Source organism: Eriocheir sinensis, chromosome 18, assembly GCF_024679095.1.
Source record: "Eriocheir sinensis breed Jianghai 21 chromosome 18, ASM2467909v1, whole genome shotgun sequence".
Taxonomy (NCBI): domain Eukaryota; kingdom Metazoa; phylum Arthropoda; class Malacostraca; order Decapoda; family Varunidae; genus Eriocheir; species Eriocheir sinensis.
The window spans coordinates 15,674,681-15,699,306 of NC_066526.1; the positions used below are offsets into that span (position 1 = coordinate 15,674,681).

At 42.0% G+C, this 24,626-nt stretch overlaps 2 protein-coding genes and 1 long non-coding RNA gene across 4 annotated transcripts; 2 read left to right on the plus strand and 1 right to left on the minus strand.

Annotated features, from left to right (window-relative positions):
- Window positions 1-424: 424 nt before the first annotated feature.
- LOC127000461 (carbohydrate sulfotransferase 11-like) lies at window positions 425-3,336 on the minus strand. The gene is made up of 5 exons (XM_050864184.1): window positions 3,236-3,336; window positions 2,631-2,728; window positions 2,413-2,515; window positions 1,343-1,548; window positions 425-1,087 (listed from the first exon to the last, which is right to left on the minus strand). The coding sequence occupies exons 2-5, from the start codon at window positions 2,726-2,728 to the stop codon at window positions 493-495; spliced, it is 1,002 nt and encodes a 333-aa protein (XP_050720141.1). The 5' UTR covers window positions 3,236-3,336; the 3' UTR covers window positions 425-492.
- An 8,835-nt stretch (window positions 3,337-12,171) lies between these two features.
- LOC127000182 (putative nuclease HARBI1) lies at window positions 12,172-14,237 on the plus strand. Its single transcript, XM_050863575.1, has 3 exons — window positions 12,172-13,264; window positions 13,574-13,851; window positions 14,230-14,237. The coding sequence occupies exons 1-3, from the start codon at window positions 12,528-12,530 to the stop codon at window positions 14,235-14,237; spliced, it is 1,023 nt and encodes a 340-aa protein (XP_050719532.1). The 5' UTR covers window positions 12,172-12,527.
- Window positions 14,238-14,535: 298 nt separating this feature from the next.
- On the plus strand, window positions 14,536-21,015 carry LOC127000377 (uncharacterized). 2 transcript variants are annotated; one of them, XR_007753948.1, is made up of 4 exons: window positions 14,536-14,609; window positions 15,623-15,864; window positions 16,780-16,849; window positions 17,495-21,015. It is a non-coding gene; the product is annotated as an uncharacterized LOC127000377 (long non-coding RNA). The 2 variants fall into 2 exon arrangements; XR_007753947.1 differs by lacking the exon at window positions 16,780-16,849 and having other exon boundaries at window positions 14,537-14,609.
- Window positions 21,016-24,626: the final 3,611 nt, after the last annotated feature.

Consider the following 24,626-nt stretch of genomic DNA (forward strand, 5'->3'; position numbering starts at 1 on the left):
CACACGCTCTCTCTCTCACACACACACACACGCACACACACACACACACCTTTGACACTGGTTACCTGGAGAGACTTTGGGAAGGTAAACTATGCTAATCCGGATGGCACACTGGTTACTCTTACAGCAGGCGGAGATGAGCACCGGGGCCAAGCGCAGCTATAGCGCATGCCCTAACTTCTCCTTTTACCGCTACATTTTTGGTTTTCTGGCCTGTCACCTCAAAACTCCGCCATGACTGCGTGTGCGACTGCTGGCACTGTTCATGTCTTTTTTATTTGGTGTCCGTGTTTTTGTTTATTACATATATAAAAAAAAAATGTGCAAAATGACTCCAAGCAGCATTTATATGACTGGAAGTTTTTTTTGTTTTGTTTAGAAGGGATAATGTTTTTTTTTATTGTTATTATTGTTGAGTGATTATTGCATACCTACAACATTTACCATAATACCTTAAGAAGTGATTTGAAAGCTATACCCAACATATGAATGTTAATGGTGTGTTACATAACTATCATAAGGACTAATGTCAAATTTGAACATGTCAAAGTCTATCCTATAAACAGAATGTAACTTCATCAATTGTTGCATGCTAAGTTCGGAAAAGAACTTTGATTCTGTGGATGCTTCCGTTCCGCCGGATTGAATACTACGTTCAAGAAATTGGACTTGATAGTCAGTTAGAAATTGTGCTTGATCGTCAGTTGATTGTAACTTCCCTGCATTTTTCCCGCGCTTAGAATGGGTGTGTGAGGTGTTGACGGTGGCGTGTATGAGCCTGGGGAGCAGCTCGTGAAGCCCCGTGACGTGCGCAAGATACTTTCCGTCTTGTGACAAAGAATCCAAATGCATGATGATGTCGTAGCGGTAGTGGCATGGCGTGCAGGTCAGGTAGTAGGGCAGCCAGTGCTCGTTGTATTTCCAGACCGGGGTGGCGATCAGGTAATCCACAAACTCCCCAAAGGTGGGCACGTCCTCGTACTGTTTGCTCTGCGGGTGTCGCCTGTACTCCCGGATGATGGCTTTGGCGTATTCATTTTGAAATTTATTAAACTGAAATTTCTCCCACCGGTTCATCAACTTGTCCCTGTTAGGAGAGAATGCTAGTGTCGAAAACTGAAGATCTTCATCTTATAACGAGATTGTAATCATATTTTTTAAATTAAAATATAACAGTGGTAATGATAGTTTTTTTTTTGTAAACATTCTGTCGCCTGAAGATACTAATAGAGATTTATATAGGACTATTAAGTTGCCGCTCATTGGCTGACAGGATAATTGCTGCCAGGCGCTGTAATAGCATTGATAACGTGATTTGATGACTAATCAATAAAAATCTAACCTGTAAGCAGAGAGAATCCTCTGGAAAGGATGCCTGACGGCCATGAAGGCAGTGAAGGCTGAGAGGTCCTCGTGCGGCGAGGGGTGCGGCATCATGTTGCGGATGCTCATGTGGAGGTGACCCCGCGCCTGGGACTCTATGAGGTCGCTCCGCCCCAGCACCCGCATGAGTCCGTGGACCAGCGCGGTGGACGCCACTTTTGGAACCTAAAGAACATCATAATCAAACTAAATAAACAGATAAACCAGGTGAATGAAAACTAGCGGCACTTGTTTTTCCAAGAGTTGGAAAGGTAAATATTCCACAAAGAATAAAAGTTATAGATTGAGATAATGGAAAATAATTATAATGATAATCATTGTTGTTACCTAACAATGCTAAAGCAGAATGCAGAAGAAATTCGAACTTTGATGTTACTGGTAAGAGTAGAGTTGGAGGCATACACCATAGCTGCGCGTGGCCGCGGTGCTCATATCCGTCACATTTGTCCCTTTTGAACGTCTCATAGGTAAGAACACATTTTTCCGGACACAGGGCCAGTGTGTCTGGATCACCACAGCTTTCACCAGGTATCCATTTATCGACCAGCCCACAAGGGAGGATGAAGAGCTTGGTGAGCTATGTTACTGCTGCTGGCAAATATATCATCTCGTTTTTTGTGTGTACGTTTCTAGGACCGTAACCATGACGCAAGGGAAATAAATATAGGAGCATACCGTAAAAAAATGTTCTATACACTGAATTACTTTTTCGTTGATTGTTATTTGTTGATTGTTTTGTTAATTGTAACTATAATGGGAGAAGTTACATGAAAATAAGTGATGTGTTAGAATCAATACGTGATACTGAAGGGATTTAGAAAAGTGGGGGACGTGAAAAGAAAGCTAAGAGGAATAAGACCATGCACGGTGCACGTATCGGTGAGTGGAGTCCCGGAGCAGCTGAAGGCAAGGAGCCGAGCCAAGACCACACCTCCTCGCATTGGCCTCTGTCTCTTAAAAAAAAGACCTTGCGGCCTCAACGGACATGGGTCCAGACGGGTTAGGGATGACAATGAAGGCAACACCCACCTTGCACCAGATGAGTCTTTGATCGCGATTCACCAGCAGGTCAGGGTTGGTTACAAGACTACGATTCACCGCCGCCCACTTGGCCGCCGTCCCCTGCCACCTCCTACACGGAAAAAACTGCATTAGTTTTAACCATAAAAGCATAAAAAGCACAAAAGAGGATATCAACCAAGAAAGAAAGTCAGAACAGTGTGTTTGAGAGCCTTGGAGACACCTACGAGTACTGCTGCAGGAGGGTGTCGCTGTGCCGCTGACATGCTCTCGCCACACGTGCACTGCGCCCCGCCATCTGCTGCCTCAGGACCTCCATGTCCATCTGCCGGGAGCACCACATGTCAACCTCCACTCTTTCTGCTATGCGAGTAGGAAGCAAATTAGTGTTTTTTTTTTTATTTTTTTTTTACAGTAAAGGGAGCAGCTCAAGGGTAAAACTAATTGGGAGAAAATTGCCGGTAATCACTTCTCCTATAAAAAAGAAGGATATATGAGTGGCCAAAAGAGAGGTCAATTTCGGGTGGAGAGGTGTCAACTGTCAACTATCTCTGAGCACTGAGGCACGCAGCAGAGTAGGGCTATCTCACGGACTGTGCGACGGTTACTGTGTACACCACGAAAGCCCAAACATAAATAAGCACTGATCTGATATATAATTTTCACCCCGACAGTTGTGTTGCGAGTACGACTGACTGGCCTCACCATAAAAACAGCAGCACTAAAGCCATCCAAACTAGATTTTTTAAAGTAGAAACACATTGCTGAGAGAGAGAGAGAGAGAGAGAGAGAGAGAGAGAGAGAGAGAGAGAGAGAGAGATCGTTGGCTCACCTCTTCGGAGTAGTGAGAGGAGTATGTCTTGAGAACAATAGCCACGAGGACAAGCAGGGCCACCGTGGCTATTACTCGGCTGGTCCATCTGTGCCGGCCGTCCACGCTGCTCCACGGAACGAAGGCAGACAGAGAGACAGGCGGAAAGACAGGGAAATAGATTATAGCAAAGAGACAACACATAGAAGGACGGGAAGACAGGAAGTTAGATAATAGCAAAGAGAACGGGAAGTGGATTAACGCAGGACAGACAGGCAGACAGACGAAAAGACAGATAGCTTATATCAGAAACAACGGATAGACAGACAGTGGGGAAGACAGGTAGTTAGATAGATAATAGCAGAGAAAGAGGGAAGTAAGGATACACGACAGGGTCGGACTGGCCTATGTGCCCGTGTGCCAATGGCACATGGGTCCCCCAAGGTACGTGGGCCCCTGGACTTAACCCATGCTAAGTCATATAATAATGAATATTTTGATATTTTAGCTTACATGGGCCCGGGCCCCCTCCAGCCACTAGATGGCACGACCCCCTTAAGCACCCCAGTCCAACTCTGATACACGACATGAAAAGAGGATAAAGATAAATCAATTAGGTATAGAAGAGATTAAATAGAAGAGGTCTAAAGAAATGATAAGTGGTGAATTACGGCTATTTATCTATTTATTAATCTATCGAACTATCTATTAGTGTGTGTGTGTGTGTGTGTGTGTGTGTGTGTGTGTGTGTGTGTTAAGTTTCCAACAAAACTTGGATCACCCAAACTTGCCCGAGGAAGTGAAGCAGCGGCCGGCCATCTCGTAGAGAAGGAAGGGAAGGAGTGGCCTTGCCTCCATAGCTCTGTTGACTACCACGCATCGCCGCCATCACCTCGCCTGAAGACCTGCCCACTGGAGAGAGAGAGAGAGAGAGAGAGAGAGAGAGAGAGAGAGAGAGACGATTCCTTTTAATTTTCGCCACGTAAACAACATTTCCACACATGTTTACGCCAAGTACCCCCCTTTCATCCCTCCCTTCACCCTCAGACACTAGTTCTATATATTTCCCGCATCATCAGCAGAAAGAAATGCGTGCGTGTGTGTGTGTGTGTGTGTGTGTGTGTGTGTGTGTGAAGATAATATGCAAGTAAGTTTCCGAATAAAAACAAAGAAAAAGAAAATCGGAAGAAAGAAAAAAGCGTGGAAGAAATAAACAAAATATCAAATAATAGAGAATTCCTACAAATACAGCAGACAGAAAAAGAGGCGCCCTTCAGAGAACTCAACCGTGGAGGAAAGCGAATCATTCTTTCATCATCTCTATACTTTACCTTAGGGGAAGATAAATCGTGGTATATGCTTGTAGAAGACACGACGCAGTAGCTGTATGCCGTAGAAGCACACTCACATACATACACGCATAGACACACACTGGCACACACTCGCGCACACACTCATCACACCCGCTCCTCTTTGCAGCAAGTTCTATACATTCATATCAATCTTGCTCTGCAGTATGTGACCACAGGAGTTGCTTGGTCGTGAAGGCTTTTAAAAAAACAACCTATTTTTACACTGGGCAAATTTTCCGTGGAAATTCAGTCATAAAATTCGTGGATTTTTGCCTAAGTATCCTTTCAGACGGTGCAGGTGAAAACTGCCCGCCACCCGCACGAAGGTGGAAGGAGGAAGCAAAGACAGGAAAAGGAAATGAAAACCTGGGAAAGAAATGTCATCCATAAGAGGAAAGGAGAGCTAAAAATAGAGCTGGAGGAGGAAAGAAGAGAGAGTGTTAATGGGGAATGGGGAAAGATTCGTTTTAGTACCGTGCCAGTATCCCTTTATCTACTTTATGAAACATCACTATCTCTTCATATATCTTTTCTACAAACCTTCAACAGTCATGGAAACGCTTTCAAAATCCAATTCAAGGACTTTTTTTTTACTCTTGAAAATAGGGGATAATGTTTACGAAAGCGCGTCGCATCCTCTGGCGGCGGCCGCGGCGATCAGCGGCGACGGTTCTTGCTCTTGCTCTTGCTGTACAGGTGACCCGTTGGAGAGTCAGGCCCTCGTATCGGCACACCCTGTAAAAATAAAACAACACAAGCAGTATCCATTACAAATCTTCCAATTCCCTATTTCTTGCACACCACATCTTTTCCAGAAAACTCTTCATGGCTTCTATAATTCTATCATTTGCTTCATCACTCAGTCCCAGCAGCAGCAGCATCCATTCCCTCTCTGTCCTTGCAATCCTCCCATTCACATCCCAGCCCATCTCACTCAGTGCCACCCTCATCATCTCCGTCCTTTCTCTCCGGTACCTCCCGCACACCAGTATCACATGCACGACAGTTTCATCCACACCCCTGTCACACATCTGACACACTTTGCTGCGGGACTCAGACCACCTGTAGTTTCTTGCATTCACATTCATACACTGCGCTCGAGCTTGGAAGAGAAGATCACCACCCAGGCTTCCATCATACCAGCTGACACACTGCGGGGCTTCCTTTTCCCTGTACCATTCCAAAGTAGTCTTTCGCTCCATCACATGCTTCCACCTCCTCAGACCGTCACCTTTCACTGCACTGTCTATCTCTTTCTTCCACTTTCTCACATTCCATTCTAGGCCCTCACTATTTCTGTCAGTCACCTTCCATTCAAAGAAACGCCTCCATTCCTCTCTGCTCACCCACCTGACTCGCATACCATACCACTGTCACCAACCATTCTCATGCAGTTTTAATCCATTTGCTCTCATGCACACTCCACAAGTAAACCTTCCGTGCCAATCTCGCGTCATCCATTCGTTCCAGTCTGACTTTGTATCTAAGGGTAGCCTTCCTAAATCTTTCCCTAAAGGTACTCCACCCCATATCACCCCTCAATGCTTCCACCGCTGCATACCTTGGTGCATTCAAAGCTAACCTACAGATCCTATTTTGCCCTACTTCCAATTTATCCATTTCCAACTCACTCCATGTAATCACCTCCATCCCATACATCACACTCGGCACTGCTACACTCTTCCACACCTCTCTCAGCACATCATACTTACATGCTCTCATTCTTGCCGCACTTCCCAGACGGCCCACCCATTGATTAACTAGGCTAATCTTCTCATTCTTTGTCCTTTCACATCCTCTCGGACTCATCCATACACCCAGGTACTTGTATGCATCTGTTTGCCCTAGCTCTGTGTCTCCTAGCCTCCAGGTCCTATTTCTCTCATCTTCTGCCCCATTCACAACCATTATCTGACTTTTCTCAGTACTATATTTCACTCCAAAATCTCTCCCATACTCATTTACCACATCTAATAGTTCCTGCAGTTCCTCCGCTGACTCACTCATGACTACCACATCATCTGCATATAGAAGCACACTTACCCTGTCTTCTCCCACTTTTACTCCTGCATTCTTTCTCCTCATCCTGGCTGCCAACTCCTCAGTGTACAGACTGAAGAGAGTTGGAGACAGGATGCAGCCCTGCCTAACACCTCTTTCACTCCTCACCCACTCTGTCTCTAATGCTCCTAACCTATACCTGGCTCTTGTATCCACATACATGCTCCTAATGATTCGCACTATCTTATCACTCAAACCTACTTTCTCCAGTACCTTGCACATCACCTCCTGTTCACTCTATCATACGCTTTCTCAATATCAAGAAACCCAAGATACAACGGACTTCCATTCTTCCTTTTCCTCTCTATCATCTCATTTACCACATACATATTGTCCTCTGCTCTCCTGTCTGTGCGAAAACCATTCTGCTCCTCACCCAGCACTCTCTCTCTTTCAATCCACTTACACAGCCTTTCATTCAACACAGCACAGAAAATCTTTCCCACCGTATTCGCCAGGGCTATCGGCCTATAATTCTTCAGCTCTTTCTTACTCTTATGTCCTCCCTTGTGTATCAGAGTCACTCTGCATTCGTTCCATTCCCGAGGCACTCTCTCATTCTCCCATACACAGTTGAATAGCTCAGTCATCCTGTCTATCACCACCTCACCTCCATTCTTATACAATTCATACGGGATCTCATCCAGCCCTGCTGCCTTGCAATTCTTCTGCTTCTTCAAACATACCTCGACTTCCTCTCTGCAAATTCTCTCATTCAGCTCACCCGCATCCTTCCTCTCAAGCGTTACACATCCCTCTCTCACCTCAAAAACTTCACCCAACCCTCCAATCTCTTCCCAGAAACCTTTTATACACTCTTTCATTCTATCTGTGTTCCTGATATCCTCACCATTTACTTTCAGGCACTCCACGGTTTCACTATCAGTCACACTCTCACCCCTCAAGAATTTATACCATTCACGCCCACCTTCTAGGCCTTTTTCTTTCAGAGCCTCAATCACACTCCTCTCACACCTGACCTTGGCCTCCCTAATCTTCCATTTAGTGACCCTCTGTTGCCTTACATACTCTGACCATGTATTCTGATATTCATTCTCTGCCTCAACGTTTTCATGTCTCTCTTTCCTCAGTCTCCTACAAACCTTATTCAGCCTCTTTCGCTCCTTCCTAGCATCCCTGATCTCCCCATTCCACCATGGCTTGTACTTTCTCTTCCTTCCATTCGTACTCACATACCCAATCCGTCGAGTTGCGGCTCTCCTTACATTTCCTACAAACTCACTATTGGCTCCATCCACGTCATGCACACTTCCATTTATCCAGTCTAATTCCCTCAGGTCTACCTGGAAATCTTCCCATCTAACATCCCTCAACCTCCATTTCTTTTTTTTCTCTCTTCACTTCTCTTTCATTCCTAGCATATAGGTCACATTCCACCACCAGTATACTGTGATCAAACACCACATCAATCATTCCGTCCTCATCTATCCACATACGAGACACACACTCACGCATTCTCCCATTCACTAACACAATCAATAGCAGACTCCTGATCCCTCGCATTCCACGTCACACGTCCCTCAGCCATCGTCACATTCAGGTTTTCCAGATTCATTTCATCCACAAACTCATCCAGCATCTCTCCATTCCGGTTCATTCTCTCCCAAGCACACCCACGTGTCCATTCATATCTCCCATGACAATAACTTTCTCTCCGGCATAGCCTCCTCCCTCACAACTTTCCTCACCACACCATACTTCCCTCTGTTCTCCCTCACGGCTCTCTCACCTTCCACCGTCGTGTACACCACAATCACTATCAACCTCTTAGACTTACCCTTGGCATTCACACACTCCACTTTCACTGCTAAAACATCTTCACAGTCAGCACTGGGCCCTACATTCACTTCTTCCACTCTGAAACCATTACTTTTCCTGTGGAGTAGGGCTACGCCTCCTCCCCATGTGTTCTGCTTCTTTCTGCCCTTCCCAGTCATCGCAAACACTTCCCCATCCACACGCACGTCATCCCTTAAGTGAGTCTTAGTCACCCAGATCAAACTTCCACTCATCCGGCTCCCTGCTCATGTCATCCAGCTTACCTGTACCCCATCCTCTCACATTTATACAACCAATGTTCATAGAGTTCATACGCTTCACTGTCTGGTTGGTGGTTTCTCTTCCTTGCTCTCTAGTGCCTCAAGCATCCACACACTGGACGGACCTAGCATTCCTCCACTCCCTCAGCCTCCTGCCCATCCTGTCGAGTCCTGACTGGTTTAGGTGGACCCCATCTACGGTGAAGTCCAGCCCTTCCCGTAGCACACCATCCAAATCTACAAAGCTAACATTCCCTTTCTTACCCCTCAGCCACTCCACCTTCAGCTGTAGCAGTGCCTCTTGGAGTCTAATGTTCGTCCTCTGCCTCACCCTCTCATACCTCTCCCCTTCTCTGGGGCGCCTCATAACCCCAACCACTGCCACTCTCACATTCTTACCCTCTACTGCCTTCACTGCTTCTACCACCTCTCTTACCGTGTCTTCCGTGCCAACATTCTCCAAATCATTCCCACCACCCTGAATGATCAAGAGGCTGCCGCCGCAGCCGCAAAATAGCTCGCAGAGGGTTTAGGGTGGGAGAGCATATTTAAACTACTCCAACCGATTTTTACGACCTGCTAACGGGGGAGCTGCGCCCCCACATGTATATGGGACTTATTTCTGCGAGGAGGTATTTCTCGCAACACCGGCGGCACCGTCGCCGCGGCCGCCGCCAGAGGATTAGACGCGCTTTCGTAAACATTATCCCCTATTTTCAAGAGTAAAAAAAAGTCCTTGAATTGGATTTTGAAAGCGTTTCCATGACTGTTGAAGGTTTGTAGAAAAGATATATGAAGAGATAGTGATGTTTCATAAGGTAGGTAATGAGATATTGGCACGGTCCTAAAACAAATCTTAACCGGGGAAGGTTGTGTTATGTTAATGGGGCATGTTGTGTTATGTTAATGGAGAATGTTGTGTTATGTTAATGGGAAATGTTGTGTTATGTTAATGGGGAATGTTGTGTTATGTTAATGGGGAATGTTGTGTTATGTTAATGGGGAATGTTGTGTTATGTTAATGGGGAATGTTGTGTTATGTTAATGGGGAATGCTGTGTTATGTTAATGGGGAATGTTGTGTTATGTTAATGGGGAATGTTGTGTTATGTTAATGGGGAATGTTGTGTTATGTTAATGGGGAATGTTGTGTTATGTTAATGGGGCATGTTATGTTATGTTAATGGGGAATGTTGTGTTATGTTAATGGGGCATGTTATGTTATGTTAATGTGGAATGTTGTGTTATGTTAATGGGGCATGTTGTGTTATGTTAATGGGTAGTGTTGTGTTATGTTAATGGGGCATGTTATGTTATGTTAATGGGGAATGTTGTGTTATGTTAATGGGGCATGTTATGTTATGTTAATGGGGAATGTTATGTTATGTTAATGGGGAATGTTGTGTTATGTTAATGGGGAATGTTGTGTTATGTTAATGGGGCATGTTATGTTATGTTAATGGGGAATGTTGTGTTATGTTAATGGGGCATGTTATGTTATGTTAATGTGGAATGTTGTGTTATGTTAATGGGGAATGTTGTGTTATGTTAATGGGTAATGTTGTGTTATGTTAATGGGGAATGTTGTGTTATGTTAATGGGGCATGTTATGTTATGTTAATGGGTAATGTTGTGTTATGTTAATGGGGAATGTTGTGTTATGTTAATGGGGAATGTTGTGTTATGTTAATGGGGAATGTTGTGTTATGTTAATGGGGCATGTTATGTTATGTTAATGGGGAATGTTGTGTTATGTTAATGGGGACTGTTGTGTTATGTTAATGGGGAATGTTGTGTTATGTTAATGGGTAATGTTGTGTTATGTTAATGGGGATGTTGTGTTATGTTGATGGGGAATGTTATGTTATGTTAATGGGGAATGTTGTGTTATGTTAATGGGGAATGTTGTGTTATGTTGATGGGGAATGTTATGCTATGTTAATGGGGAATGTTGTGTTATGTTAATGGGGAATGTTATGTTATGTTAATGGGGAATGTTGTGTTATGTTAATGGGGAATGTTGTGTTATGTTAATGGGGAATGTTGTGTTATGTTAATGGGGAATGTTATGTTATGTTAATGGGGAATGTTGTGTTATGTTAATGTGGAATGTTGTGTTATGTTAATGGGGAATGTTATGTTATGTTAATGGGGAATGTTGTGTTATGTTAATGGGGAATGTTGTGTTATGTTAATGGGGAATGTTATGTTATGTTAATGGGGAATGTTATGTTATGTTAATGGGGAATGTTGTGTTATGTTAATGGGGAATGTTATGTTATGTTAATGGGGAATGTTGTGTTATGTTAATGGGGAATGTTGTGTTATGTTAATGGGGAATGTTATGTTATGTTAATGGGGAATGTTGTGTTATGTTAATGGGGATTGATATGTTAATGGGGAATGTTGTGTTATGTTAATGTGGAATGTTGTGTTATGTAATGGGAAATGCTATGTTAATGGGGAGTTATGTTAATGGGGCATGTTATGTTAATGGGAAATGTTATGTAAATGGAGAATGTTATGTTAATGGGGAGTGTACATGTTATGTAGGACTGTTATGTTAATAGGGAGTGTTATGTGGGACTGTTATGTTAATGTGGAGATATGCTAATGGGAAATGTTCTATGTTAATAGGGAATAATATGTTATAGCTAATGGGAATGTTATGTTAATGGGGAATGTTATGCTATAGTCAAATAGCGCTTAAAAAACACACCATTTATGTTTTGTTCTTCACTGCCATCCCATAGGCCTACATTTATTTTTTCGAACATTCATATGAATTTGGCACAAAGTTGATTGAAGTAATTTAATTTATGTGTAGCCCACCTACCTTGAAATAATATCTTCAGTGAATTTAATAAAGCTCTATTCTACTGAAATGAAAGTAAATAAATTCAAGTAATGATGAAATAAAGTAAATCAAAGTGACGAAGGAAAAATCATTGCCCCTGCCCGCCGGTGTTGTGTCGAAATCGCCCGGGGCGCAGGCGTCCAAATATTCCCAGGCGGAAGATTCTTTACCTGATTTTGTCTTGTTTGGGTACGTACGTTTTCAATATAATTTAGTATTGTCAAAAAGTGTTTCTCTGGTGTCTGTGTGGTGTAATGTAACTAAAAATGACCCAGTAATCAGTAGTAGTAGAAGTGGGACGATTTCGGATGGGGAAAATTTTGGCACAACACCTGCTGATTGTTTACATCCAACTTTTGGTGTCGCGTTTTAACGATAAATACAAATTAATCTCGTTATTGGGGCCCAAGAGACAGTTTTTGGGTAGGAAATCGGTAAATATTATAGGCTGAGTACGACAATTTGACAAGGTGTGTTTTGATGTCCGTGCAGGCCGAGGAGCAGGGCGGCAGGAGGGAGGAGGCGAGACCATGAAGCGAAGGAAGGAACAGCAGGGAGGCAAGAGATTCAGCAGGTACAAGGGGGGAAGAGGGGCAGCAGGCAGGAAGGTTGATAGTCCGCTCGTGTCTCCCTCATGGCGTCTCACATCTTTGCCTTCTTTTCTTCTCTTTCTCTGTCTTTCTTTTCCCGTACACCTTTTCCCTCGTTTCCTTCATTTCTCTTTCTTTCTCAGTGAGGCCGGTACTTATAAAAGTTCATAGCGCTATGAATTTTTCATAAACCTTCAAAATGGCGGATATTTTTCATAAATATTTCATAAGCAGTTCATAAGCCTTAAGAAAAATTCATAAGCGTTAAGAAAAATTCATATGGTAAGACAGCGCGAGAGGTGTCATACGAGCTTATGAAATTTTCATAGGTACAAAGGACTGACTCTTCAACGGGTCACATGTACATGAAGGTTAAGATCAAGATCAAGGCATCATGGCTGGACAACAACAACAAGCCCGTGTACGTCAGCCAAGGGAAAGGAGAGACGTCCTGAATGAACTGAGTGATACAGAACTGATCAGAAGGTACCGACTTGATCGTGCTGGCATTGTTTTTGTGACAGACTTGGTGAGGCCCGTGTTACTGAGACCAACGGCGACCAACAAGGCTCTCACTCCCGAGCATAAAGTTTTAATAACCTTAAGGTACCTAGCGACGGGGAAAATGCAGCTCTGTAATGGTGATGACTTGGGAGTGTCCCAACAGACAGTGAGCAGGGTCATCACGGAAACACTGGACGCCCTAAGTGCCCCACACATACTGAAAAGATTTATAAAGTTTCCCGCCAATCAAGATCTCCAGCAAAAAAAGACAGAATTCAGGGACGTTGCTGGCTTTCCTGAAGTGGTTGGTGTTATTGATGGAACTCACATCAGAATTATGAGACCAAGACAGTTTGAGGCAGAATATGTAAACCGCAAGAAATACCATAGTATAAATGTGCAGGTGGTTTTCGATGCCAAATACAAGATTACTGACTTAGAAGCGAAGTGGCCAGGCTCAGTTCATGATGCACGCATTTTGAATGAAAGTGGGCTCAAGAGGATGTTCGAGACTCGTGCTGTTCCAGCTGGATGCCATCTGCTTGGGGATAGTGGGTACGGTAACAAAACTTGGCTGCTGACACCATATCTGCGACCTCAGCATGAATACCAGCTAGCCTACAATAGGTAAGATATGAAATAATCTGCATTTCGTAAAACTATATGATGAACTGCAATAGCTTCTTGATATGATTTGGATAAACAACGTATATTACAAACAAAATATTTGCCTGGCAAATTTGCAGTTTATGACCCCACACCCTATTTTGATTTCCAGTTTCCCTAAGAATAACAAACATGGGGACCTAATGGGAGTTTGTGATTTTAGGTGGGGGAATGCAAAATCGGGCACTCTTGCCAGTCTCGCAGTGTTACAACTTTCAGCAATCTAACCTAAACAGTATTATGTAAAAGAATTTTATTTCTACTTTTCAGAGCTCACAAGAAAACACGGAGTATTGTGGAGAGAGGAATTGGCCAGTGGAAGCGAAGATTTCATGTTCTCCACAGTGAAATTCGTGTAACTCCCCCGGGGAAAGTATGTAAGATTATTTTTGTCTGTGCTATGTTGCACAACATATGCAAAGACAGAAATATTCAAATACTTTTGGAGGGTGGTGAAGAACATGGCCAACCACAAGCAGAGGACAACATCCAGATGGCTGCCGGAGAGGAAAATGACAACAATGGTGGTCATGCCGAGCTCCCTGCAGGTCAAGACCGTGATGGATTGCGTGTACAGGGACCAGTTTGTCAGACGCTATTTCAAGTAAGTTATATTAATGGAACTAATTTTAAACCCCAAAACTAATGGTATTATTACAGTGTGTTCCCTGTCTCACTGTTGCATTTCTCACCCTCATACTGGGTTAGTTCTCACCATTCTATAAATTTCTTACCCCTATAAACTGCTAGAAACGCCGTTACTGATTTTTTTTTAATTAGAGATTTTTATGGGCGACGGCTCAGCCTGTGTCCCGGCGCATTACCGAGCCTTGGGCCAAGTGCACCATGGAAAATGGTCTCCAATGACATTTGACTCTAACCTAGGCTAGGTCTTCCGATAGATTATAGTCAAATGTCTTCCGTAGGTTATTAGTATTAGAAAACACGCCGAAACATGATGCGCGGCAACCCTTTTCATTAGCTTAAAATTGAAAAAAATTAGTTGTGAAAACAAAGGTTAGCAGAATCATTCAAAACACACAAATATACCAAGAAAATATATTCACTTCATAATTTGCGAGACAGGAGAGACACTGGAATTTTAATTACCAAACTAACAATCATGCTAAAACCACTGTTGTACATTTGGGAAGTACTAGTATTCAATAATGTGTAGTATAATTGAATCATTTCCTTGTAATTTTAGCAATCACTTGCCCTACAAAATCTTATTTTAGCTATGTCTTTTTTTTTCAGTGTTGAACTGTGAGGAACTTCGATGTACAATCGTGCCAGAAAAAACTGTGTAAGTAGAGGAATTTAATAGAAAGACAAGTTTAAGCAATCATATTTATTTATCATATTTATTTTGTATTTTGGCTCCACTTATCACACACTTGTGCAATTTTTTCCATTGCCATCCTAACTGCTCTTTGCGCTTGGATTTGTTCCTCCAGTAGCTGAAGCTCAAGTTTCCTTTTTTTTTTTTATGTTGCAGCTCCTCCTCATCTACCATGAAGACCACGATTGAGAAAGTGGGCCAGTTATGTTTATTTACACTCGTTAATGCTTATAGTACTGTTTGGTATTTAATAAAATGCACAAGGATTCCTGAATTTCAACAGCCATCGAATATAAATGTCATACTACGGTATATGTTCAGAGAGTTGCCCATCTCACTGTGGTACTTCTCACCCTAGTTAGATCTCATTAGTCTATGCGTTTTGAACCCCATATATATGCATCGCAAATTGATAGAAACGTACCCATCAATCAGTCTTGGATTGAGTAAGATTTCAATTACGTAATTCTTTCACTTAAAATAAGAAGAACCATATCCTTCAAAAAGTTTACAATTGGGGACAAGTTATGGGTATCAGCCATTGGTACTTCTTTTTCCATGAATATTTTGTGTTGTTCCTTTGCTGCAGTAAGAAGTCATTTATCTTTTCTTAAGTTTATGAAGAGTCATCACAACTGTTCATAGTTTAAGATAGGAGTTCAGACTCAGTGAGTTCAGCGGAGTGCCTATCCCTGGTGTCAGTCCTCTAATTTTGCTTTATTTAGAATATTCTTTTCACATAACCAGTTTAAGCTGGTACACTAATTGTAAGAGAGGACACACTGCATGTTAAGGAGGTCAGAGATCTGGAAGACAGCCATCCACCTGGCTGCTGAGTATTAGGACTCTCAGTCTTCTCCCTCCCTGATCATATTGAACTTAGTATGGAGTTAGGTTTAGTTAAAAACTAAACCTAACTCCACACCAAGCCATGTTTGAACCATACTACCTAACTAAACTGACCTTTTATTTTACAGCAAAGGAAGCTGATTAAGAGTGACATGGTACTGAATAAAAAGCCTGTAACATGTTACTAGAGCAGAATAATCGTGGACCTGCATAGGGTGCATGTCGCGGCAGCCAGCAAGATGCCAGCCACAAGTCTCATTCATTGGTGACTGCACCAGGTCTGGCACCCTGCTGCATCTCCCAAGCCATCCTGATTCCCACTGCCTCCCTCATGAGTGGCATGCCGTATGCCCATCCCTCACTCAGCCAGGTATTCTAGTGAAGTGGTGGGGGAGTGTATGCCACCCTCTTTCACTGGGCCCCTAAACTCATATACTTATTTCATCTTTGCTTTCATATTTCGAGCAAACTTTCCCCACATCTGTATTATCTTTCAGTTTATTTATTCTATCATTTCCGTACTCAGAACAGTTACTTATGAGAATCTTGACTGCCATTGATAACCCATCACTTTCTTGTTAGCTATCAGCAGTATTATTTTAGTGTTTGCCCAACCCTGGACCAGAAAGCTTCACTGTTTGATTTTCACTGCTAGAGATCTCAATGTTGACATTGCTGATGGGGGCAGTTGATATGTCAGCTTCCCAGCACATGTGCACCACTTAGGTTCCTGATCATTCTTGGGTCTCCAGTTATTCTACCGCACTGCAATCACAGTAAAGGTTCCACAAGCATGACCTAGCTTCATTATATTTGTAAACATGGTAAAACATGAATTCTATTTATCAATCAATGAATCATTGGGGGCATTTGCCTGGGGGCCACGTTACCTCGCCCAATCTATGACGCCATCCTCGGGGTTTCCTCTGAACAGGTAAAGAGTCATTAGCTACAGTTATAGCCGGTTTCATTTCATCTGTCCATCCACAAAGCATGAATTTTGAGAGCTGTGGCGCATATGCATTATAGGTCATAATTGTATGAAAATTCATATACCTGATATTGTTAGTTATGTGTGATAAATATTCAGACTCTTTCTTCAGTAATATATTTGAATGCTTATATTTTTAAAGAACTCGCACAACTTCTTATATACCCAAACTTGCCAATTTGATTTGATAATGTACTATACAAGCACAGGAGAGACAAGCTTGTATCAAACGATCAAGTCAGATCATATGTGAAGAAACAATAGGCCTCATTTATTTTAATTGTATTTTTTTAGGTGGTGCCTGTAGCGCCGGTAGGCTATCTTGAGGGGTCTCTTCGATGACCCCAGCCCGTTAGTGGCACAGGTGAGTTTTATTTATAGTGGCTGCCGTGAGATATTATTTAGGCTTGGCCCATGCTGCCCCCCTAGTGTTCTTCTTGACCGAAGTCTCTGAAGTTAGGGTTGATTGAAGATTGTGGGTAATCTGCCACCACTCGTCGATGGTTTAAAAAATCAGTGTGTTTTGGTGGGACTTGAACCCAGTCTACACTAGGTCCTTGGGCTCACCACACCTTCATGCTGACCACTCATCCACCGCCTCATATCAGGTAGTACATAAAAAGGCATCTAGTTCTGTAAGTGCAAATAAAAGGTATTTTAATAATTTATTGGATGTAAATCACATGAGTAATATCCAAAGTAGCATGAAATACTATTAAATGTGATGCTAGGATACTGCATATATTACCTTTGTGATTTACATGCATTGAATAATTGAAATACCATTTATTTCCACTTACAGAGGCAGATGTCTTTTTATATATCTGAAATGAGATAAATAATTATAGGTTTTGATAGGTCATTGTTCATGCAGCTTGCCTTTCATTTTCTTGTATGGTATATTATTGATGTGCATTGCCACATCTACACTCAGAAGAAGACAGTGGAATGAAACTGACCATAGACGTGTTAACCATTGCACCATTGCTAATCGTAAATTGTTTTTCAGATGGCAGATGAAGTCACAGAGGTTCTCCTGAGCCACCTGAAAACTATTAGTGACTTTCTAGAGCCATTGGTGTCCAGTGCTGTGTTGGTGGCTGATGGGGAAGACTTTGTGGCCACTGCTGCATACCAGGTACATCTCAAGTGACTGATAACCATTTATGTTTGTTATTACAGTGCAGAACTTTGTTTCATTGTTCAATGCATAAAGTAGGATGAAGATAAGTACTTATAAGTACTCACTTTGTTATATAGAAAGTCTCATTAGTAAGGAAGCATATGTGAATTTTTTGAGTCAGGACCAATAGTAACTATCGGGTTTTGTTAGGTTACGTTAGGTTAAGTTTAGGATATCTTCAAACCCATGATAGCCAGCACCTTATGGTATAAATCAACAAAGAATGACATCACTTTGTTGTATAGAAAGTCTCATTAGTAAGGAAGCATATATGAATTTTCCTATACCTATAGTAAATGTTTGGGTTTTTGTTAGGTTAGGCTAAGTTTAGCGTATCTTCAAACACATGATAGCCAGCACCTTGTGGTATAAATCAACAAAGAATGACCTCACTTTGTTGTATAGAAAGTCTCATTAGTAAGGAAGCTCATATGAATTTTATAAGTCAAGACTTATAGTATCTGTTCGGAGTTTTGTTAGGTTATTTTATATTAAGTTTAGGGTATCTTCAAACACATGGTAGCCAACTTAAAGTTTAGGCTTTAATAAAGGGGATGTTAAAAGGGTTTTGGTTGTAAAAGAGGCAGGCAGGACACGTAGCAACTGTTTTAGCTTAGGTAAATTCAGATTCAACAAAGATATGGGCAATAATTGGCTCACCAGTGGCGTGGTGGATGAGTGGAACAGGGTTGTCAGTCATGTCGTGGGTGCCAATAGCCCAATACCATAGATACATTCAAGAAGAGGTTGGATAAATTCATGGATAGTGAGGGAAGGTGGGGTTAGGTTTACAGGAGCTGCCTTTTATAGGCCAATCAGCCTCTTGCAGACTCCTTTCATTCTTATGTTCTTAAAAAGTTGTTAGAAGATGTAGCAGTAGACACAAGATGAACATTCTTAGGTTTAAGAAGGAGATAGTAAAAACTAGTGTGGAAGTTGGTCGTGGATGAATGGGACTTATCAAGTAGTAGTTACATTAATGTTAATACAGCCAGTAGTTTCAAATACAGGTCTGATAGATTCATAGAAAATCAGAACTAGAATGGATTAAACAGAGTGGGCAGAACTGTCAAAAATAATCCACAACAGTAAAGTTAGCTGTCTCTAAATTTAATATGAACAATATCAAAAAACTAAAGAATGGCAAAGGCACAAAAATAACCCAGAGAAGACTGGGTGTTGGCAGTCATCAGTTGATTGCTTTAGAAGATGCAAATGTCAATACCACAAATAATACAGAGAAGGTAGAGTTGTGGAAGGAGGCGCAGCAGCTGAGTTGGTTACAAAATCGCCCCTTGGAAGTGACAAGCCGGGCGAGGCAATTTGAACCCCTTTGTTGCCAAGCCACAACCCCCAAAACAGTGTTTGAATAACCTCCCTGAGAAAATTGCAAGCTAATGGAAGCCACATCACTTGCCATTTGCATTCGGTTTCATACAGACCCTAAGAACTGACAGTATGGCAGTAATTACATACTCTCTTGATGCCAGTGGCGGTGGTGAACCTGCCACTACCCCACTCATGAAACACTGATTTCATTAAAGACTGAAAGGCTGAGAGTGTGGCAATAGTTAGCTTGTACACTCTCTCTGAGACTACCACACAGCAATAGAGGGAATAGGGACTAAAGGCTTTGTTAATGGCCATAATAACATATTTGGCAAGAGTAACAGGAAAAGTGAGAGGAAGTGGAAAGAAAAAATGAGATGCTATTTGGCAGGGAATGGAAAGATGCTGACAAGAAAGCAGTTGGGAAGGTAGAGCACACAGAGGAGAATTAAAGCAATGTAAAGTTGAGGGAGTTCAGAAGCTACCCATAGAAGGCCAGTCCTTCTTGGTTAATGATCTGTTTTGTATCAGTGTCCAGAGAAGGCCATATTTTGGTCTAATGCACAGCTGAATATTTTTCTGTGACTAGGATCCTGATCAGCTTGTGTTTGGCTAACAAGAGTGGCAGCCTCTTATAGTGTAAGTAAAGTCGTGGGCATACACTAAACTGCATCTTGCACACCTGCCCCTCGGCGTGGTGTTGTTGCATTGTTCTGTCTCAGCAGCAGGGTTGTGCACATGCAGCATGGGCCAAGGATTCTAACTCACCACTGTCAAGTCTGGGTGTCATGGCAGGCACCCTTCCCCGTCTGGCTGGGCCTTGGTTGCTGGGTGGATTCGCTGTCTGCTGCGCTTGGGTTGGTGGAGTGTCCTGAGCTGCTGTGCCCTAACTGCAGTGCCATCCACCTCTATTGGAACTGTTGCTGCTCTGCATGACTGGTGAATTTCTAGGGGCCTCTGCTTCCCAAACTGTCACCAGAGCACCACCATGCATTACACCAGCAACACCTGCAGTGAAGGAGTAGCCTGCCATCCTAGAGGAGATGACATAACCGGAGGAGAAGAGATAGACGAGGCCATGATGTGATGGTTCACAGCTAGCCCCAGATAAAAGGATAGAGGTTGATGGCAGCTAGAGCCCCGCAGATAGAACGTCTGTGGTGATAATCACGGAGGAGAAGGAGACAACACATGAGGAGGTGCCTGAGGTGGCCCTATTTGATGCTGCTGATTCCAAGGGCAACACAGTGACTGGGGAGTAGCTGCTTGCAGCAGTAGTATACTGCTGAAGCTGGATGATGCAGACAGCACTCAGGTACACCTTTGGGATGTCTGACCTTGTCAACTTCCTCATCAGTTTTAAGTGCCTGGTGGAGCAGAAGGCAAAGGCAAGTTATAAGCACATTCTTCATGATGGAGTAGCTTGCATGCATCTCCTAATTGTTACCAGACCCAAAGGCTACTTCTCTGTAATTTTGCAACATTACCCAATCAGATATTGAAAGGAACCTGAAAGAGCTTTCACATGACATTCATATCAGTGGCAGTCTCTGTTCATGCTAAATTAGTATCCACCAATACTGCTGGATTGAGGGTTGTTAGGCCTAGGGTATGCTGTAACTCAGCAGCATCAGCCTGTCGGTGCCTCTTGTATGTATTTAGCTGTCAGTTCTCTACGCAGTAATTTCAACTGTTCATTTTTATAAAAAAAATTTGACTTTATATATTTTTGATAAGGCATCTGGTCAAAACCATGAATGCTAAACCCACAGATAAGGTAGGTGAACTATACCTATATATATATATATATGGAAAAAGCCATGTCTGTTATTCCCCTTCGGTGTTACTGTGGATATTCTTGGAACAGCTAAGAACTATAATTCAGAAATGTTGGCTCCTTTGGAGATATTCCTGAGAGGCTTCTAATGTCAGTGTTAAATAAATTTGTGACACAAAAAGAATACACTGTAATGTCTTCCTTCTGTAGCAAATAGTAAATAAACTTGATCTGACGGTCAGCTGGATGAATTATCTTTGCCATCACTGGCTGTAGGGCAGCCTTCCCCTGCATAAAACTTCTCTAAATGAATGGACAATCTTTGCTAGCAAGCTATTCGTGGTCTCTAAATGAATGGACAATCTTTGCTAGCAAGCTATTCAGGTAACCATTAATTGGAAGTCGTTTAATGTCTTGTTTCTTTGGTGGCATGCTGTCCATATTACTGTAGTATGTCTTGGTTTCTAGATCTTTGCTATAAAAATTAAACTCATCCCATGCCCTAATATTAGACTATCACATATTCTTTTGTCTTGCCATTGAGTATCTTCATGAATTGTATTAATCACCTCAGTGCAATGTGTGTTGTCTTTTTCCTCCTTTCTACATTGAACATCTTGTTTTCTAGCTATGCTGTCCTTCCCATACACATTTATTTTACTCACGCAGCCATATTTTATTAACCTATGTCAGGGATCAGGGAACTTTATTGGCATATTAACATATAGTGATGTTACTTCCTTCCAGACTTCAAAGTAAAGAAAACAGGCTATTTGCTCATTAAATTATTGCATTTCATTTAGAAATAAGGGGGCTTTTTAAGTCTTCATTATTCCCAAGATTTTCAAGTTTATCTTTGTTCCCTGAGCCTTGTCCTGCATGCTGTGCACTGCCCTCCTCTGCTTGTTGTCCCCTCATCCCATACCGCTGCTTCTTTGCCATCAAGCTGACAGGGAAGTAATTTCTTGTCCATCAGGAGTGTCAAGGAAGGAGTAAACCCAGACCAAGGGTTATGACTTGACCCAGACCCTCCCAAGCCTGACCAGTGTGTTGATTAAGTCTTGCAATGGAAAGCCTCCCTCACAGCTGCCAGTTAGAGACTCAGGACGATCAGGAGGAGAACAGAGGTGAGTTTTTACATGCTCACATACACACACACACACACACACACACACATTATTCAGAATAGTAACTGGTGTCTAAGTTGTCTAGATTTCACTGATAGTTGCAGATTCATGCAGTATTGATGAATTTCCTCATGCAGTGATTCTTCTGCATTTACCTGTCAGGGAGCTGTGGTCCCTATATGTGAGGTACTATTGGAGTTTTTCAGATTGGAGTAAAAAAAATGTATCACTTCCCTTAGTATTCATGTTGTCTAACAGTGAGAGTTATGTTGGGTATTGGAAAAGGTGGTACCAAATATTTTTATATATCCTATATATCTTCCTTCCTACAACTTGAACCCCTTCGGGAGAAATTATCAAAACACTTCTGAAATGAAATTTAGTAATTCTTCTTGGTACCTTCTTGTGGCATTCTTCATTTCCTCTTGATTTTTGAATTAATTATGCAAGCAACTGTGAGGCACTGCAACAGCAGACTTTAAAGAAATAAGTAATATGATGGACAGTCAGGTACTCTATTGGGTCTCTAGAAATTTCCATCAGGCCACCACAAGAACCTAAGCAGTCTCTTTCCTTGGAACTGATACTTGGTAGAACATGGACTTATATCAGCCATGTAAGCAAAAGGATGCTGACAATTTGAGCAGAACTACCAGGGGTTGGCCAAATCAGGGCCATGAAGTAGTAGTACATGCACCATGCTCCTGTAATTTGGCCTCTGAATCTTTTTCACCATTAATGTGGTCAGGATCTCAAGGAGAGCGGCCCAATAGTGCCAGCACACAGGTCTTCTTGCTCAAGTAAGATCACTCCAATGGCATGTTTGTTTGTATAAGTCATGCAGTCCACCATGGAAGAATTGATAGTGGCAGAATTAAAGAAAGAATTGAGTAAGAGGAGACTGAGCACTTTAGGAAATAGGAATGCCTTGCTCCAGCCACTCAAGGAAGCGGCAACAGCTTTTAATGAGCCAGAGCAAGGAGAGAAAGTAAGCAAGGATCCAGAAGACACACTTTGGCCAGGTGACAGTTTCACAGGTGACTCGGTGTTCCAGTGGCTCTGAGAAATCAGGGTCCATCGTGACAAGTAAGGCAGCTATGAACACTAAAGAGATAGACAGATTAACAGCCAAGGTTGATCTAAAAAGGCAGGTGAAATTACAAGCTCAGCTCCTCAAGTTAGAAGAGAAAATAAAATGGGTCAAATACATTAGAATTACACTACAGGGAATCAGCAGGCAGGAGTAAGGTATCACAGCATAGCAAGATGGTGAGGTCTCCTGGCCTCAATGTGGATGTTGATGCTTTTCATCTCAGGTCACCACTGGAGTATGATGGAATTACTGCCACTCAGGCGGTACGACCCATTAGGGATGTGAATAACCCTAACACAGGTCACCATCCCTCTGTGCCAATTAGCAAGGAAGGTTCTGATTCATTGCCATGTACATCAGCAGTGGATGCCAAATTGCTGGAATAATGGGTATCATTTAACCTGAATGGATTAATGCCTGAGTCAGTAGTGCCCACGTTCAGTGGAGACATTACCTACTGAGTATAGCACTTTCACTGATGCATTCAAGGGCGTGATAAGTGACAGACTTACTGATGACAGAGTGAAGCATAGGTACCTGGTACTCTATACCTCATGAACAGCAAAAGATAGAGTAGAAGCTTGCACTCACCTACCACCTGAACTGGGATACAAGGAGGCCAGGAGCAGACTGCACAAGAAGTATGACAAGGAGGAGGTGATAGTAAAGGCACATGTAAACAAGATAATGAATCAGTTAAAGGTGAAAGAAAATGACATAGATGGTTTGGAGGAGTTTGCTATCCAGCTGTCATCATGCTGAGGGGTGGAATGAGGTGGTCTTAGGAGGTTCAACTGCCTGTAATGCATAGGGATGTCGAATCAAACTTGCCATATTCCTTGCAAGAGAAGTGGCACTTGAAGGCATACAAAATTACAGTCAAGGAATCGAGAATTGTAGTTTGAAGATGTAGTTGCATTCGTGGTCAAACATGCCCAGATACAGGCTGATCCTTTATAGGGTAGGCATGTTATGGATACAATTGACAAACCAAAGGAAAATAAAACTGACAAGAAGGATAACAATCATGCAAGGCAGGAGAGGACTAAGCGTAGGGACAAAGTTAATACAGTCACAGGACAGGAAGAACAACCTCAGGTGAGGTGTCCCTTTTGTAATATGGAATACTGAATGGATGAATGTGTGGAATTAAGGAAGAAACCTGAGAAGGAACGCATATATATATATATATATATATATATATATATATATATATATATATATATATATATATATATATATATATATATATATATATATATATATATATATATATATATATATATATATATATATATATATATATATATATATATATATATATATATATATATATATATATATATATATATATATATATATATATATATATATATATATATATATATATATATATATTAGTACTCAGATTTTATTACTACAACATCTTAAAAATGAAACCAATGTGCAGTTCCTTCCTACTATAATAATACATGGTAAGGCTTGTCAATGATTTTGATACAGGTAAAATGTTGCTAATATGTGAGGTGACGTACAATAGAGGCTGTTGTGGCCCCGCCATTCCCAGTGCTTTTCCTATTCCTCGCCTCCCAAGCCAGCCAGCCAGCTTGATTCAGCTTGCAGTGTAATATA

What these genes read in the sequence shown, in the direction of transcription:
- LOC127000461 (XM_050864184.1), bottom strand. Translation starts at nt 2,728, where the DNA reads ATGGACATGGAGGTCCTGAGGCAGCAGATGGCGGGGCGCAGTGCACGT. An exon ending in ACCCTCCTGCAGCAGTACTC is followed by an intron (nt 2,516 to 2,630) that starts GTAGGTGTCTCC and finishes TTTTCCGTGTAG; the next exon opens with GAGGTGGCAGGGGACGGCGG. An exon ending in AAAGACTCATCTGGTGCAAG is followed by an intron (nt 1,549 to 2,412) that starts GTGGGTGTTGCC and finishes GATGTTCTTTAG; the next exon opens with GTTCCAAAAGTGGCGTCCAC.
- LOC127000182 (XM_050863575.1), top strand. Translation starts at nt 12,528, where the DNA reads ATGGCTGGACAACAACAACAAGCCCGTGTACGTCAGCCAAGGGAAAGG. An exon ending in TACCAGCTAGCCTACAATAG is followed by an intron (nt 13,265 to 13,573) that starts GTAAGATATGAA and finishes TCTACTTTTCAG; the next exon opens with AGCTCACAAGAAAACACGGA.